This window comes from Salvelinus fontinalis, chromosome 11 (assembly GCF_029448725.1).
Source record: "Salvelinus fontinalis isolate EN_2023a chromosome 11, ASM2944872v1, whole genome shotgun sequence".
NCBI lineage: Eukaryota > Metazoa > Chordata > Actinopteri > Salmoniformes > Salmonidae > Salvelinus > Salvelinus fontinalis.
The window spans coordinates 47,126,310-47,144,127 of record NC_074675.1 but is presented as its reverse complement, the minus strand read 5'-3'; the positions used below and the strand labels follow the sequence as shown (position 1 = coordinate 47,144,127).

General features: G+C 45.0%; 2 protein-coding genes across 4 annotated transcripts; one reads left to right on the top strand and one right to left on the bottom strand.

Moving 5' to 3' along the window:
* Positions 1 to 360: 360 nt before the first annotated feature.
* ecsit (ECSIT signaling integrator) lies at positions 361 to 2,949 on the top strand. The gene is given in 6 exon segments (XM_055937131.1): positions 361 to 537; positions 728 to 906; positions 1,300 to 1,361; positions 1,363 to 1,703; positions 2,650 to 2,671; positions 2,673 to 2,949. Coding segments are annotated over 5 exon segments (804 nt in total). The 5' UTR covers positions 361 to 537; positions 728 to 741; the 3' UTR covers positions 2,887 to 2,949.
* A 2,235-nt stretch (positions 2,950 to 5,184) lies between these two features.
* On the bottom strand, positions 5,185 to 17,330 carry si:dkey-28a3.2 (uncharacterized). 3 transcript variants are annotated; one of them, XM_055938902.1, is made up of 8 exons: positions 17,067 to 17,330; positions 12,483 to 16,218; positions 10,270 to 11,181; positions 9,997 to 10,052; positions 9,842 to 9,903; positions 9,281 to 9,598; positions 9,068 to 9,173; positions 5,185 to 8,608 (listed from the first exon to the last, which is right to left on the bottom strand). In XM_055938902.1, exons 2-7 carry the CDS (start codon positions 15,987 to 15,989, stop codon positions 9,076 to 9,078), a joined length of 4,953 nt encoding a protein of 1,650 aa, XP_055794877.1. In that variant the 5' UTR covers positions 15,990 to 16,218; positions 17,067 to 17,330; the 3' UTR covers positions 5,185 to 8,608; positions 9,068 to 9,075. The 3 variants fall into 3 exon arrangements, with proteins under 3 accessions (XP_055794877.1, XP_055794876.1, XP_055794875.1); XM_055938901.1 differs by having other exon boundaries at positions 5,185 to 8,795; positions 17,067 to 17,329; XM_055938900.1 differs by having other exon boundaries at positions 5,185 to 9,173; positions 17,067 to 17,329.
* Positions 17,331 to 17,818: the final 488 nt, after the last annotated feature.

Here is a 17,818-nt window from a genome sequence, read left to right as displayed (position 1 = left end):
CTGAACATTGGGGGGACAAGTGCAAATTCACCCAATAGATTCACATAGACTCCGCACCAGAATTCCTAAAGTATGCTCGTGGAGACAAGTATGGTATAACTATCCCCGCGTTTTGCGATGGCTATGTGTGTATGTAATAATAAAATGCTCCTTACTGAAACGTTGTAGTACAACCTTTTGAGTTATACCTCCTGTCATCCAAAAGTTCTGTTCAACTGATATTTTTAATTTCAAAGATATTTCCTGCCACCTGGTGGCGTGTTTTTGTACTTATCTTCGTCTACACCATGGCGGAACTAAAGCTCGGCGTCCTTGTTTTTGTTATGATGGGGGAACAAAAACCCGGTTGAACCAGGAAATGCATCCGAGGGTTCTACATGGAGATGCCCATGGAGTGACATGTCTGAAGGAGACTTGATACAATGGAGATTAATCTCACCACACTTTTACCTCTACGTATAACTTGCGAGCTTCTAAGGTCACTCACAAGTTGAATTGTCACATAGTCATAAATTGAACATGGCTACTTATAGCTAGGTAAAAGATACAGTATGTTTTCCTGTGTTTATGTCTGTTTGTTTCATGCTTCCATTAAAACCACAGAGATTAATCTGCACGTATGTTTTGCAAGCTGTCACAATATATTAATATTAGTGCAGATTCATAGTGTCCCTGTACTATTTGTCCCATCTGCTTATCTTGTCAGCTTCACTCTTCTCTTTTGTAGGAGCCACATGAACCATGAACAGAGCCCGCTGTCTACTCCGGTTCCAGCGTGTGTTGTTCCTGGCCCCCTCTGTCAGAGCAGCTGTCCAACATGCTACCCTGTGTCAGACAGCCACAGCTACCCTGTGTCAGACAGCCACAGCATTTCCCCTAATTACACTACACAACACCTGTGGCCAGGTATGTCACACCCTAAATCCATAGGAATTTCCCCAGGTAATCACATCGACATGGTAGTTAAATTTGAGTGGATAGCGATGGATGATCGTTATCCTCAATCGTAGGGTTAGGAGCACTATGGCAGGGCTCCAACCATGTTCCAGGTGAGCTATCCTGTAGGTTTTCACTCCAACCCCAGTTGTAACTAACCTGATTCATCTTATAAACCAATTCATTATTAGAAACAAATGCACTAGATTAGGGTTGGAATGAAAACCTACAGGATAGTAGCTCTCCAGGAACAAGGTTGGAGAGCCCTGCACTACGGTGTATCAAGTTACCCTTTTATGCATTTTGTTGAACTATGTTGACTGCTTGTATCTCCTCGTCAATACATTTCCTCGTCCTCAACAGGCACTGAGGCGTTTCCATGGCAGCCCTGGATGTTAAAAGAGCCAGCTTGTACCCACAGACCTAAGAGGACGAGGGTAGAATAAATGACAAGTCACTGATAACTCATGATGACCTGTTTGAGAGGGTGGCCAGGAAGGCAAAGACTAAAGCCACCTTCAACGGAGTGGTGGATGTCTTCAGGAAGAGGGGCATATGGCATCGATGTCACGTAGAGTTCATTTACGCAGCCTTGAAGAAGGTGCCAGAGTTCGGTGTGGAACGGGACCTTACAGTTTACAACAAGCCAGTGGATGTTTTCCCCAAGGAGGTGTTTGTGCCCAGGAACTTTATCCAGTGCATGTTCAACCACTACCCCCGACAGCAGGAGTGTGGGGTGCACCTGCTGGAACAGATGGAGAACTATGGTGGTTGGGGGGGAGACAGTGGTGTGTTTGTGTTGTGTGTTTACTGTTTCCCCTACGATTTGTTTCAGCAACGGTGGCAAAGTTAGCGTAGGGGCGTGCTAGTGGGCGTGGCCAATTGCGTGGTCTCCGACCAAATATTTGAATGACCCTCCTCTTGGCCACAGACACAGTTTTGCTATTTTAAAGCTAATTTCCTGCAATACTACACATTTTGCCATGGCTTATGCTATCTGAGTGACTGAAATGTAACAAAATCAATGGGGGCCCCATGCCATGACACTTTTGGAATTTTAGATTCTCTCTGACTCTAGTTTTTAGTGGTGGTTGTTAGTTGTCAAAGATTATCTTATTTAAAAAATATATAGGTCGATTAACTTTTCTACATACTTTACATCTGGTTTTAGTCGTTTATATTTATACTGACAACATTTTACCAAACCCTGCATTTGTATTGTTTAAAAAATATATATATATTTCGTGGCGGCAACAATTTAGCAGCGGTTGCCCGTCCCTGCTAAATGAATACAGTATAGGGGTAACACTGGTGTGTGTGTGTGTGAGAGAGAGAGAGAGAGAGAGAGAGAGAGAGAGAGAGAGAGAGAGAGAGAGAGAGAGAGAGAGAGAGAGAGAGAGAGAGAGGAGAGAGAGAGAGAGAGAGAGAGAGAGAGAGAGAGAGAGAGGAGGAGAGAGAGAGAGAGAGAGAGAGAAGAGAGAGAGGAGAGAGAGAGAGAAGAGAGAGAGAGAGAGAGAGAGAGAGAGAGAGAGAGAGAGAAGAGAGGAGGAGAGAGAGAGAGAGAGAGAGAGAGAGAGAGAGAGAGAGAGAGAGAGAGAGAGAGATTTGGCCCGCAGTTTTCAGAACAGTGGCTCTCAAACCATTAAAATATGAAGCTAGAGATTTCATTGACAGACCCTTTTTTTGTAATTCATTCATGTTCTGTATCATCAGGTATCATGCCAAATGTCGAGACTTAAGGTCCAGATCTTCAGGGACAAGATTCACCCTATGAGGAAGTACCAGCGCATCTTCTGATGGTTCCCCAAGTTCAAGCACGCCAACCCCTTTCCCGTCCCACTGCAGCTCCCTGGGGACCTTGTTGACTTGGTCCGCCTCAGTCTCAACCGCTTCACTAACAACCTATATTTAATTGATCAGTTATCATTGGCTAGGTGCAACTCCAGATGATGCACTGCAAACATACGGTTCTCAATGTTGTTACCAGTCAAAAGCTTGGACACACCTACTCATTCCAGGGTTTTCTTTATTTTAACTTTTTTCTACATTGAAGAATAAAAGTGAAGACATAAAACTATGAAATAACACATATGGAATCATGTAGTAACCAAAACAGTGTTAAACAAATCCAAATATATTTTATATTTGAGATTCTTCAAAGTCCGGTAGAAGTGTTGTGCAAAAATATATTTTAGATTTTTCAAAATAACCTCACTTTGCCTTGATGACAGCTTTGCACACTCTTGGCATTCTCTCAACCAGCTTCACCTGGAATGCTTTTCCAACAGTCTTGAAGGAGTTCCTACATATGCTGAGCACTTGTTGGCTGCTTTTCCTTCACTCTGTGGTCCAAATTATCCCAAACCTTCTCAACTGGTTTGAGGCAGGATGATTGTGGTCATCTTATGCAGCACTCCATCACTTTCCTTCTTGGTCAAATAGCCCTTACACAGCCTGGAGGTCTGTTGGGTCATTGTCCTGTTGAAAAGATGATAGTCCTACTAAGCGAAAACCAGATGGGATGGCGTATCGCTGTAGAATGCTGTGGTAGCCATGCTGGTTAAGTGTGCCTTGAATTCTAAATAAATCCCCGACGGTGTCACCAGCAAAGCGCCCCCACACCATCAAACCTCCTCCTCCATGCTTCACGGTGGGAACCACATATGCAGAGATCATCCATTCGCCTACTCTGCGTCTCACAAAGACATGGCGGTTGGAGACAAAATCAAACATTTAGACTCATCAGACCAAAGGACAGATTTCCACCAGTCTAATGTTCATTGCTCGTGTTTCTTGGCTCAAGCAAGTCTCTTCTTATTATTGGTGTCCTTTAGTAGTGGTTTCTTTTCAGCAATTCTACCATGAAGACCTGATTCACACGGTCTCCTCTGAACAGTTGATGTTGAGATGTGTCTGTTGCTTGAACTCTGTGAAGTTTTTTGGGCTGCAATTTCTGAGGCTGGTAACTCTAATGAACTTATCCTCAACAGCAGAGGTAACTCTGGGTCTTCCTTTCCTGTGGCGGTCCTCATGAGAGACAGTTTCATCATAGTGGCTGATGGTTTTTGCAACTGCAGGTGAAGAAACTTTTAAAGTTCTTGAAATTTTCCGGATTGACTGACCTTCATGTCTTAAAGTAAAGATGGACTGTCATTTCTCTTCGCTTATTTGAGCTGTTCTTGCCATAATATGGACTTGGTCTTCTACAAAAAAGGCTATCTCCTGTATACCACCCCTACCTTGTCACAGCACAACTGATTGGCTCAAATGCATTAAGGAAAATACATTTCACAAATGAACTTTCAACAAGGCACACCTATTAATTGAAATGCATTCCAGGTGCCAAAAGGCACCTCGACCATGAGAAACAAGATTCTCTGGTCTGATGAAACCAAGATTGAACTCTTTGGCCTGAATGCCAAGTGTCACGTCTGGAGGAAAACCTGGCACCATCCCTAAGGTGAAGCATGGTGGAGACAGCGTCATGCTGTGGGGATGTTTTTCAGCAGCAGGGAGACTAGTCAGGATCCTATATATCAGGAGAGGAAGAGACGGACCCCTACATTGTTGTGGAGGAGGAACATCGCCGTAGCGTTTGAGAAGGAAGCAGTAAACAGCTACAGGATTGTGACAGAGCCCATTTCTCTACCAGAGAGAGTATTAGCTGAGAGATTTTATCATAACTAACTCTTCCTTGTCAGGTCACTCCTTGCCCTCATAAAAATCTGGTAATAGGATTTCATTAAATAAGTGGATTTAATACCGAAGTATACTGTACCCACCTATTGTCAACTTGTAGGTTTCAAGAAACCAAGCTTAGGTACCTTTTTAACCCATCGCCCTCTAAACTCATTTAATGTTGTCTTAAATGTCTTTGACAAGGCTCTTGCGCTTACTTTTAATTAGCACCGTGTCAAGATTCAAGAAAGCCTCAAATCAGGAAAAATATACAACTGATGTACATAATCTCTTATGCGTACCATACTGTTTTCATAGTATTTTCATTATATTTGTTACTTTGTACCTGAGTGAAGGGTGACAACCTAAATCAGTGTTGAAACTAGTGTGCATTGACATTAACTCAGTCAGTTGCCTTAAATATGTATCACCTTTTCAAAAAATTTGGACAGTTGAAGTGAATTGTGATGCACATTGACTTATCTTTAAGTATTGTTGACAATGGGGATACAGTTATGTCCTCATATACACCCTCCTTGATAGTGCCAGCTAGCAATAAATCAGAACCACTTTTAAAAGATAGAAAAAAGGGTTTATTAGTACCGAAAAGGCATTTGAACATTCCCTTTTAAAACAGACAAAAGGTAGGAACCAATTCAAAGAGGTACATTCTCAACAGGTATAATCATACAGCTTGGTCAGTGTCCCCTGTACATTTACAGTTTGCTACAGCTGTACAAGAAAAAGTTCAATCACAGTACAATCTGTTTTCAATGCATTTTCAGTCTGTTAAGACAACAGAAGACTGACTTCCAAAGCTTTGTGCTCTATAGGACATTATTGTCAGCATATTGGTGAACCAAAAACAATACAAATGGAAGTCCATTCCACACATTTTCTGTTACATATAGGAAGTATATAAACATCCAAGCAGCAGGCCAATGGATCAATATTTTTTTGTTTGTTTAAAAAGTATTAAAAAATACATATGCTGATAATTGATTGTTAAAATCAGGGATACAATTAAATAAAAATGTAATCATAATCTATATCTGTGCCACTGACTGATTGTTCAGACTAAATAAAGGCATTAAGAATAATGTATACAGTATAAATAGACAAGGAAATATGAATCAGATCAGAAACAAAACGTGAGCAACAATTAAGTGATAGGCAATCAAATAATACATTAAAAGGGTTTTGACATTTCACCACCCCTTTAAACATAACGATTTTGTGTTGTATTTACAGTGTAGAAATACATTTGTCAAATCAGCATTACAAAAACAATGTTTACATTTATTAAAAGGAAGAACATTTTTATATTCCAGAACAACGATTTATGAAAACAATGTTGTTTTGTGTGTCAAATAAGTATTTTGAAGAGTCAGTCTTGTAGATACAGTATGCTGCAAGAAAAATAATTATACCAGTACATTTTAGGACATATTTAGAATACCCTCATGCAAGGATGTCCCTTGTGAAAAGGGAAGAAATAAAACTGATGGTCTTGGACCTGAATAACAAATTGTTAATACAGTACAAAACTTTATACAAAACTGATAGTATTTGTGAGAAATATTAAATAAACTTATCATTGAGTAAAATTATAAAATGTACTGTATGTACAGACAAATATCAATCATTGAACAATTGATCACCTGTAGACCATTTCAATGGACGCATGGTCTCTAAGTCAAATTCACAGGTCTGCTATTTACCCTTAAAAACCTGGATCATATAGATCCTGATACGTTGAAGAGTAAGGAGACATTCATTCAGATTGAAGAACATCACTGACCTGTTTGTCATGGACACGTAATAGGGAGGTTAAGTTAACCCAGTGCTGTGGACTGAGGGAGAGCCCTGACTGTGCTTTAGTATGTTATAAAGCACAACGACATTATAGAGCCCAGTGACATCCCTCATTGACATACACTGCTCAAAAAAATAAAGGGAACACTAAAATAACACATCCTAGATCTGAATGAATGAACTATTCTTATTAAATACTTGTTTCTTTACATAGTTGAATGTGCTGACAACAAAATCACACAAAAATTATCAATGGAAATCAAATTTATCAACCCATGGGGGTCTGGATTTGGAGTCACACTCAAAATTAAAGTGGAAAACCACACTACAGGCTGATCCAACTTTGATGTAATGTCCTTAAAACAAGTCAAAATGAGGCTCAGTAGTGTGTGTGGCCTCCACGTGCCTGTATGACCTCCCTACAACCCCTGGGCATGCTCCTGATGAGGTGGCGGATGGTCTCCTGAGGGATCTCCTCCCAGACATGGACTAAAGCATCCGCTAACTCCTGGACAGTCTGTGGTGCAACGTGGCGTTGGTGGATGGAGCGAGACATGTTGTCCCAGATGTGCTCAATTGGATTCAGGTCTGGGGAACGGGCGGGCCAGTCCATAGCATCAATGCCTTCCTCTTGCAGGAACTGCTGACACACTCCAGCCACATGAGGTCTAGCATTGTCTTGCATTAGGAGGAACCCAGGGCCAACCGCACCAGCATATGGTCTCACAAGGGGTCTGAGGATCTCATCTCGGTACCTAATGGCAGTCAGGCTACCTCTGGCAAGCCCATGGAGGGCTGTGCGGCCCCCCAAAGAAATGCCACCCCACACCATGACTGACCCACCGCCAAACCGGTCATGCTGGAGGGTGTTGCAGGCAGCAGAACGTTCTCCACGGCGTCTGTCACATGTGCTCAGTGTGAACCTGCTTTCATCTGTGAAGAGCACAGGGCGCCAGTGGCGAATTAGCCGATCTTGGTGTTCTCTGGCAAATGCCAAACGTCCTGCACGGTGTTGGGCTGTAAGCACAACCCACCTGTGGACGTCGGGCCCTCATACCACCCTCATGGAGTCTGTTTCTGACCGTTTGAGCAGACACATGCACATTTGTGGCCTGCTGGAGGTCATTTTGCAGGGCTCTGACAGTGCTCCTCCTGCTCCTCCTTGCACAAAGGCGGAGGTAGCGGTCCTGCTGCTGGGTTGTTGCCCTCCTACGGTCTCCTCCACGTCTCCTGATAGCGCCTCCATGCTCTGGACACTACGCTGGCAGACACAGCAAACCTTCTTGCCACAGCTCGCATTGATGTGCCATCCTGGATGAGCTGCACTACCTGAGCCACTTGTGTGGGTTGTAGACTCCGTCTCATGCTACCACTAGAGTGAAAGCACCACCAGCATTCAAAAGTGACCAAAACATCAGCCAGGAAGCATAGGAACTGAGAAGTGGTCTGTGGTCACCTCCTGCAGAACCAGTCCTTTATTGGGGGTGTCTTGCTAATTGCCTATAATTTCCACCTGTTGTCTATTCCATTTGCACAACAGCATGTGAAATTTATTGTCAATCAGTGTTGCTTCCTAAGTGGACAGTTTGATTTCACAGAAGTGTGATTGACTTGGAGTTACATTGTGTTGTTTAAGTGTTCCCTTTATTTCTTTGAGCAGTGTATTATTTTGGTTTAGAGCACAGGAGACCCATGGGGCAGCGCGTGTAGTAGTAGTAGTGAATGATGATCGCTACAAAATGGCGCTAAAACATCAAGAACGCCTCCCGAGTGGCGCAGTGGTCTAAAGCACTGCATCGCAGTGCTAGCTGTGCCACTAGAGATTCTGGGTTAGAGTCCAGGCTCTGTCGCAGCCGGCCGCAACCGGGAGACCCATGGGGCAGCGCACAATTAGCCCAGTGTCGTCCGGGTTAGGGGAGGATTTGGCCGGCAGGGATGTCCTTGTCCCATCACGCACTAGCGACTCCTGTGGCGGACCGGGCGCAGTGCACGCTGACACGATCACCAGGTGTACGGTGTTTCCTCCGACACATTGGTGCAACTGGCTTCCGGGTTAAGTGGGCATTGTGTCAAAGAAGCAGTGTGGCTTGTTTGGGTTGTGTTTCGGAGGACGCATGTCTCTCGACCGTCACCTCTCCCGAGTCCGTACAGGAGTTGCAGCGATGGGACAAGATTGTAACTACCAATTGGATACCACGAAATTGGGGATAAAAAGGGGTAAAAAAACCCCAGCAAGAAGATACATTAGTGTGTGTGTATATGTGTGGGTCTATCCCAAAGTTAATGAGGTAAAGCTTGCCTCTTGTCGTTCCATGTCCCCTATACAGTTATACAGTTCCAAGTTTAGTTCATCCTTTGTAGAGGAACTGCTCCGGAAAAGATAATACACAAAAGAAAACTAAATGTTTTCACTTCCTCTATTGTTTTATGCTGTCTGGAATTGAGCTATTTGTGCTTCTGTAAATTAGGACAAGTAGGTAGGACGTACGAGTTTGTCAAACAATGTGTCGGAAAAATGTATTCCTACAGACAGATAAGAATACACCCCTTGGTATACAGAGAGCTACGGTCAACATTATGATATACAGACATGGACGTTGTCTGTGCAATGTACAGTTATGAAGGCTCAAATGCTCACCTTAGCCCTCAGAGTCTTTTAATCGTTCTAGAGCTTTTGCTGTTCGTCGGGTATGATGAGTCCTCTGTATCAACCGTTACTTCTGCTGGGTGGTTGGCACTGTCCCCTGAAACAAAATGTGCTTGGATATAACAGAAATACTCAATACCAAATTTCCCCATCGCCAGGAACAGGAAGAACTCTGGGCCCTCTAATATAATATAGCCTAATTACCTCCCATCGTCCCACTGTGTTGCTGCAGCTGGCTGGTGAAGAAGCGTTCTCTCCTGGACACCTGCTCGTCCCAGGCCTCTAGGATGCGAAGGTGCTCCGGGGACTCCAGGCTCAGGGTATCTGGGTGGGCCTCGTCGATGTGGGCCCTCACCCCCTCCAGGCTGTGGGAGTACTGGAGCTCCCCGCACACCATGCACACCAGCAGCTGGTTCAGCGGGTCGTAGTCCATGAGGTAGCGATTCCTCCATACAGCATCCGAGATGGCGCCGTCGTAGTTGTCGCCAAGATCGTCGTGTAGGAAAAGGAGCTCTGATTCGTCTAGAGGAAAGATAGTGGTATTGTGAGACATGGAACTTTAGGATTTTGGTAACTGGTCAGTCGGGCCAGTAGACTGCAATTTCTAGTAGTCCATGATGACTTTCTACTAGCCAGGGATCCAACATATTTGAATAAATATTTGGGCTAGTTAGCCACATTTTCTACTAAGGCAACAAGGTTACTCTAAGAAAGGCCTATAGCTAGATTTAGGCTGAAAAGATCTAGAAGTATCAAATGTATTACCTTCTAAAGGTTCAGTTTGGCCAAAGTCAGGAAAGTAGCACATGTCTGTCTCTGTGGAAGTACTATGGAAAAAAGGACATCAGTTAGGATTACTACCAACACACACACACTGAGGTAACAGAAACGTCAGAGAGAAGTCTGAAAACTTGTCTCACCTCAGAAGTAGTTCAGAGTCCTCGGAGGTGTTGAACCACCGGTTAGGATCCTGTTCCTTTGGTTGAGAAAAAAACGAAAGGAGTTAGTCAGCCCTAAAAGAAAATGAACTGACCAAGAGGAATGAAAGTTACCCAAGGCTGAATCCTCAACCCTTGGTATCAATGCATGATTTAAGCAAAGTTACGGTTCAGTCAATGGTTAAACATACAATTCTGACTTATTACAATATTATATGGCCTTTTCTTTGAAATGTTGACTATTGAAAATGTTACCTGTGTCTCCATCTCCTCAAGCAGCTGTTGAGGATGATGAGTGTTAGGAAGGATGGGCTGCCAGTTGACCGAGGGCCTCTTCTCTGTCATATCCCCATCTCTCATTGCTTTCCTGGCTCTCTGCTCCTTCTTCCTCACCCTCCAGTACTCCCTCTTCTTCCTCAGAGTCTCCTCTTCCGACTCCCCCGGCACTGGCTTGGGCGGACCCATTGGGCTTATGTAGATAGGGCTTTTGGTGAGCCCCTGTAATGTAGGCGATCGTACATTTTGTACATTCCCACTTTGAGAAATCTGAGCACCTTGATATTTGAAAGGAGTCTGTGTTGGGGTGAAAGAGGATGTTTGACTGGGATGCTGAATGGGTAAGAGTTTTATGCTAGTCAAAGGGTTGGGAGGAGGTGTGAGAGTAGCGATGGGTGAGGTATCGGTGTCTGAGGTTTCCTGCACTCGCAGTCTCCATTTTAGAACGTGGGGCGAGTCAGCGCTGGATCCTGGGGCCGCTTCCTGTTGGTTCTCCACCAATAACAGCCCGTCTTTCTTCCCCTCACTCAATGGGGGGACAGTGACACCACCTCCTATAGGGAGAGACACGGTACTGAAGCTATGAGATGTCTGTGGGGACCCTGTGTGACCAATGGGTGAATTGGAGATGCTGGTACAGTTGACAGGAGGGTTGAGCTGGGTTGTATCATATGGCTGTCCCATGTTGGAGGTGGTGGGGTCTACAACCAGAAGTGTAGGGATGTTGGTGACCATGCCGAGGCTAGCCTTGGGTCCAGAAGCAGGGGGAGATATAGGCTGGGGAAGTGGGGGGGACTGCAGTTCGAGCAATGGTGCTGTGTGTAGACCGAAGCTTCCGCTTCTCTGCACTGGCCTCTGTGTGTGTGTCTTCACAATGAGGAGATTCGAAACCTGAAACACAAATCGATGAATACGTTTACATTAGTTTTATGTCACAATATACAGAAACATTAATAACCAAGGTTATTTGATCTATTTGTTGATCTTTACAAAAATGTACTTGTTTATGTTTGTCAAGTTCTCAGAATATATATCCCCCTCTTCCTCAAATAGACTGAACAAAAATATAAACGCAACATGTAAAAGTGTTGGTCCCATGTTTCATGAGCTGAAAGAAAACATCCCAGAAATGTTTAATACGCACAAAAGCTTTTCTCAAAATTTTGCGCACAAATTTGTTTACATCCCTGTTAGTTAACATTTATCCTTCGCCAAGATAATCCATCCACCTGACAGGTGTGGCAGGTGCACCTTATGCTGGGGACAGTAAAAGGCCACACTAAACCGAATGGCGGGGTGTGGATGAGCGGTGTGCTGATGCCAACGTTGTGAACAGAGTGCCCCATGGTGGCGTGAGGTTTTCGTATGGGCAGGCATAAGCTACAAACAACAAATACAATTACATTTTATTGTTGGCAATTTGAATGCCCAGAGATACCGTGACAAGATCTTGGAGGCCCATTGTCGTGCCATTCATCCACCGCCATCACCTCATGTTTCAGCATGATAATGCACGGCGCCATGTCACAAGGATCTGTACAAAAATCCTGGAAGCTAAAAATGTCCCGGTTCTTCCATGGCCTGCATACTCACCAGACATGTCACCCATTGAGCATGTGTGGGATGCTCTGGATCGATGTGTATAACAGCGTGTTCCAGTTCCCGCCAATATCCAGCAATTTTGCACAGCCATTGAAGAGTGGTACAACATTCAGTAGCCTGATCAATTCTATGCAAAGGCGATGTCGCGCTGCTTGAGGCGAATGGTGGTCACACCAGATACTGACTGGATTTCCGATCCACACCCCTACTTTTTATTTAAAGGTTGTCTGTGACCAACAGATGCGTATCTGTATACCCAGTGATGTGAAATCCATAGATTACAGCTTGAAGAATTTAACTCAGTAAAATCTATGAAATTGTTGCATTTATATTTCTGTTCAGTATAGGTTCATGGTATTTCAGTTGGACTTGACAGTGAGCCTGACCAGAAGACAACTCTACAGTTTATTCTGTAAGCACCTACAATGCTTTGCAAACTACATATCAGTTCCACACTCCAACTGACATAACCCCAAAACATACTTATGCCTCAAATTTAATTGAAATGATAGGTATAGGGCTACCATTGTGAATGACAAAATCTGCAGTGATGAAATGTAATATCAAGATTACAAATGACATCCACCCACCTGTGCTGCTTTGAGGGCCAGTCGTCTGCCGTAGTCCCCCCGTCTCAGCCCCCCTCCTCCCTGCCTGGCAGTCCTAGCTCTCTGCTGCCTCTTTATCATCCTCCAGTACTCCCTCTTCTTCTCCAGAGTCACATTCTGGCCTGTCACCTCTGGGGCGTGCTGATGTTGCTGAAGTTGTTGTTGATTTTGAGGTTGTTGATGAGGTGGTTGATGTCGATGTTGATTTTCATGTTGTTGATGAGGTGGTTGTTGTTGTAGTTGAGGCTGATGGTGTAGCTTTGGGGGTTCTGGGGAGCAGCAGTGGTGGTGTCCTGCTTTTTTGGCACGCAGCCTCTGGGCTCTGCGAGGGAGGGGTGGTCCTCTGGAAGCTGCCGTGTGGGACCAAGAGTGTGTGGGTGTGTGAGAGGGGGTTTCAGAGGGAGGGGGAGCTGGGAAAGACAGACTTTCAGTGCAAGGACTTGACATGGGAGAGTCCTTAGGATGAGGGCTCAATGGGCAAATGGTTACCTGGCAGGATGGCAGGGCGTCAGCATCCACCTTCCATCCTTTGACCTCCAACGATAGGTCACCAGATAGGGAGACCTTCTCCTCATCTTCCAGGGTGAGCAGAGGTAGATTTGGCTTGACCTCCATCTGGACGGAAGCATCCTTGTAAGAACATGTCTGAGGATCACTTTTACAAGGCAGCTGTTCTGTAATACAGTCTGGCTGTTCCGTTTTCCAGTCAGCCACAGTGCTGAGGGATTCCTCCAGCAGCTTCTTCATAGAAGCCACCACCAAGAGAGTGGTGGCCTGGCTGTCAGCACTCGAGGCTGGGTCTGGTGGCTCGTTCTGTGGTGGCGGTGAACACCGGGACGGTTTGATATCAACACAGAGGGGTTGTTCCAGTAGAGGACATGGAGCGTCTGTTGAGGTTGATCCTCTCTCTTGTTTGATTTGGTCTCCCTGTGGAGACGTGGACACACTGGTGTTTGAGAGAGGCTTGATAGTCAGTGTGTTGTTGACATTGGGAATGGCGACAGCTAATCGTGCTAACCTTTGGTTCCGCCTCTTCTGTGAGGCAGTCTTTCCCCTAGCTTGAACTCCTTGCCTTAGTCGGGTGGCGCGTGCCGCCCTTTGCTCTCGTTTCTTTACCCTCCAGTACTCTCTCTTCTTAGCCATCTTTTCCTCCTCTGTTAGCTTTGGGTCCAAGTTGAGCGCTGCTGATGCTGTAGAAGCTTTGACAGCCATCTGCATGACCCAGCTAGCCGGCTTCGGTATCGCTGTAGGCAAACCAGGAAAGGTGTTTTGAATGTTTTGAGGGTGTGTGAGGGTGATACGACTCTGGGGCTGGACGACTGTGTGTGGATTAGGGAGGTTTTTCGGGGGGCTGCCTGAAACTAACCTGGGAGGCTTTCTGATTGATAGGCCGATGGGAGGACAGGAGACATTAACTTGAGCAGGACGGATTAGAGGTGGTGGGTTGACCCGTATTTGATGTACCATATTACTATATGTATCACCAGTGTGTTTGGGAAGCAGTTGGTGTTGGCGCTGTATGTTAGTGTTCGTAAATGAATTATTAACAGGCATCCCACCGATGCCACCAATTTCATCCCCTGTCTCTTTTGCTTCTGTAATGAGATAAATTTGGGGAATGGTATTGGTCAATGTACCGTCCTCCTTGATGAACCCTCCGATGGTCTCTGAGGCGCTGGTGTGGGTAGGCCCATTTCCTGTTGGTTGTGGCAGTGTGTTGCAGCCCGCCGCTCTCGCCTTCCTCATATCCTCCAATATGCTCTGGTACCGGTTGACTCTTCGCATCAGAGCATCCTTCTCCTTCATCTTAGCTCGGACTTCCACTGACAGCTTAGCTCGCTGTTCCCGCTTCTTGACACGCCAGTATTCCCGCTTCCGGGACACCCTCTGCTCGGGTGTCTCCGTTGGGTCCTCTCGGAGTGCGTTGCAGGTTTTGAAGGCTGTAGCATGACAGGGGGACTTTCTCATGTTTCTCTGACCCAGGAAATTCCTTTGGATTTCAATGAACCTCTGTCTCGGAGTCCTACAACGGACCATACCTTGGCTAGTGTTGGCAAACTGCCCTGGACCAGGGAGCCTTCTGCTTGGTTCCCCTGCAGGTTTAAAACCAATGACATTCGATGCCATGCCAGTCTGCATCGTTGGTTCAGCGTCCTGCGGATTCTCTACTTTTACCTGAACAGTCTGTTGATTAGCGTTGACTGCAGTTAGCTTAGCCAGGACTGAATCCTCAGACTCCCTTTTGACTACAACGCTAGCCACTGCTCTGGCGTTCTTCAGCAGGCGTCCGGCTGAGATGAACGGGACCCTGACTCTATTAATACACTGCCTATGGCCCTGTCCACTCAAAGTAGACGGAGGACGTTCAATGACCACGTTGGGTCCAGCTTTTTGCAACGTTATCTCCATGTTCGTGATTCTCTCTCTAGCCTTCATTAACCTAACCGCCTGCTTCGCTCTCTGTTCTCGCTTCTTGATGCGCCAATTCTCTCTGCGCTTGGCGGCTTTGTCCTCCGCAGTCTCCATTGTAGCTGATGTGTCGTTGATACAACTAACTTCTTGGCCTGTGACCGGGTCACGCTTTGTCCCACCTAGTTGTGTTACTTTCATCCCTATAGGCCTACCCTCTGGTTTGTGAATGAGGACAGGGGCAGGCTGATTGGTCACGATGGGCAACCCTGAGGTAATGTTAGCAGTTAGCGGTCCAGGCTGAACACGCACGGTAACTTGGGTCTCAGTTAACGCATCAGGCCTTGATACACTCTGGGTGGCCAGATGCTTCTGTGTTGACACTACAGGAGAGCTGCCATTCAGAATAGTCATTCCGCTCTGTGGTTGGCGAGGTGCAGAACCTGAGGGTCTCACTGCCACTCTTCCCAGAGGCAAGGAGGAGCCACTGTTGAGCAGCACTCCGTTGGGTTTGGCTGAGGTAACCGTTTCGATCACAGTGCCCCCTGTTGGGGAACTTTTCACCGACATCTTGCAGACCATCGCACCTTCTCCTGGACCTGTACTGGACGTTGGGAACTGAGGCAAGACTTTGTCAAGTTTTATCCTCTGGAACCACTTCTCCTTTTGGTTTGCTGAGGAAGAGTTTTGGTCCTCTTCCCCAACACTATGGTTCAGATGATAGGAGATAGCAGAACCCTTTCCCTTTAATAAAACTACAGGTGCACCATCGACATTGGTTTGGTAGGAACCATCGCTATTCAACAAAGTGGGGGCAGACCCTGCCATTGAACAAGAGGCACTGGGATTCAACACCATAGAGGTTAGGGTCTTATGGACTGCATTTCTGCCCAAGGAGTTACATACTCTGTTTGTATCTTTTTCCCTCTTGACCTCTGACAGCTTGGCCCTCTGCTCTCGTTTCTTAGTCTTCCAGTACTCTCTCTTTTGGGCAAGTGTGGCATCGTCGAACTCTGAGGCTGGACGGTAGCGCTGACCCCGTGGGCTGCCAGCCCCTCCAGTTCCCTTGGTGGTTGGCATGCTAGTTTCTGATTGGTCACCTCTCGTGCTCTTCACCAAACTGTGCTGGCTGCAGAATCTTCACTCATCCCACTCTCCTTCGTCCAATGTTCACCTGATATGGATGCTGTCAGCCTTTAGCCTACATTGCCATATGCTATTGAATAACATTCTATAGGTCTTGTTATGTCCGTCTCCCATCTCTGGTGGTCACCCGCCACATCTTGACATTAACAGACAACAAATGGTCCTGAAAATGAGAATAAACAACACGCTTAGCGAGACAAATATACTAATCTAATAGGTCTTGGGAAATGTGATTGTTTGCTGACATATCACATCTTGAAGTTGTTTTAAACTGTTGCCAGTTTAGGAACCAAATTAATAAACATACGTCTTCAAACCACATGGTTGCACCCCATTTATCCATCCCAAAATTAAAGCTAAATATTCAATATAGTAAATTATATATTGATATCATTGTCAAGTATTGGTATTTATTAACACAATTTCTGGCTGGCTTAGATATTGACTTTAATAAAATAAAGGGAAGCAAGAAATAACTTGTGCGCACCCTATTTAACTAATTAATATAGGCCTAATTAATCAAATATTTTGTGGTTCCTAATTTAGACTATACAAATGTAATATTTTTGGCATATGAATCCTGCAACGCATCCAAATGCAGGCTGTGTTCGCTCTCTGACAGCCAGAATCAAAGAGCATGCACATCAACCAGGAAGAGAACAAATGGCACTGTCTCTTTAAACCAAGTCCTCCGTCTATCACAAATTATGTCTGTCGTGTGCCATTTTTCATTCTTTATTTATTCTCATACGAATACCAAACGCAGTGTGCCGACGAGTACTAAAGCATAGCCACAAATTCAAACGAAAACCCCCCGGAAAATGTAACACATTTGGTGATATTAATGTCTCTACCAGCGTACAATGGACAATCTCTTCCTCCCCTGTCCACACGGACTGGCGTCTGTCTGCGTGTGTTTCTTGTCTAAATGAATCGAAAAGCATATATCCAAGCTAGCGGTGAAAGAGTAGGATGGTTGAAAAGGTGTGAAAAAACATGCATATGCATTACCTGGTAGTTACACCTAACTTTCCGGGACAGTTTGTGAACGTTTGGACAGATATACTGTCAGGACACTGCAGCTACTTCCCTCGAGCCTTTTCTCTCTATCGATGCCTTCCTTGACAACGTTGAAAAGTACCAGGATGTGGGACCTTGCTGCTTGTGTGTAAACTGCGTCGCGTGGACAGACACAAGCCTCTTAAAGCCGTACTACCACAACAGGGGACATCATTTGGTTTATAGATGGTCAATGAAATTGAGCAATTTTTATCCATATACTGTGTCTCCAAGACGCCACACATGTCCACCCTATAACAAAGTTGTATTCTAGACTATTGGTAATAGAATTGTACCATGTTGGAAAACTCCACCAATCAATAAATTAGAATCCAATCAATTAAAGAATTGGTAATTTAATATCTGTTCTAGAACATTTGACAGATACAACATTTCCACAAATATTTAAATTATAGACAATGTTGCTACCGGTGTTATATTTATCCATGTTTGCGAATTTGAGCATTTTGGCAAATATTTGCACATGGGAATATAGAAGTATTTCTCTCAATACCTCAATAGTTCACTATAATGAACACGAAGTAATGACAGTGCAAGATACATTGTAATGATGTTCCCTGAGATTATGCAGAAGTCAGTGTACAGAAGGAATTATTCATAAATAGTGGAAAAGTAGGCTGACTATGGACACCAATTGGGGGGACATTTCAACAACCCCCCCTATATACATTTAATTAACCGTT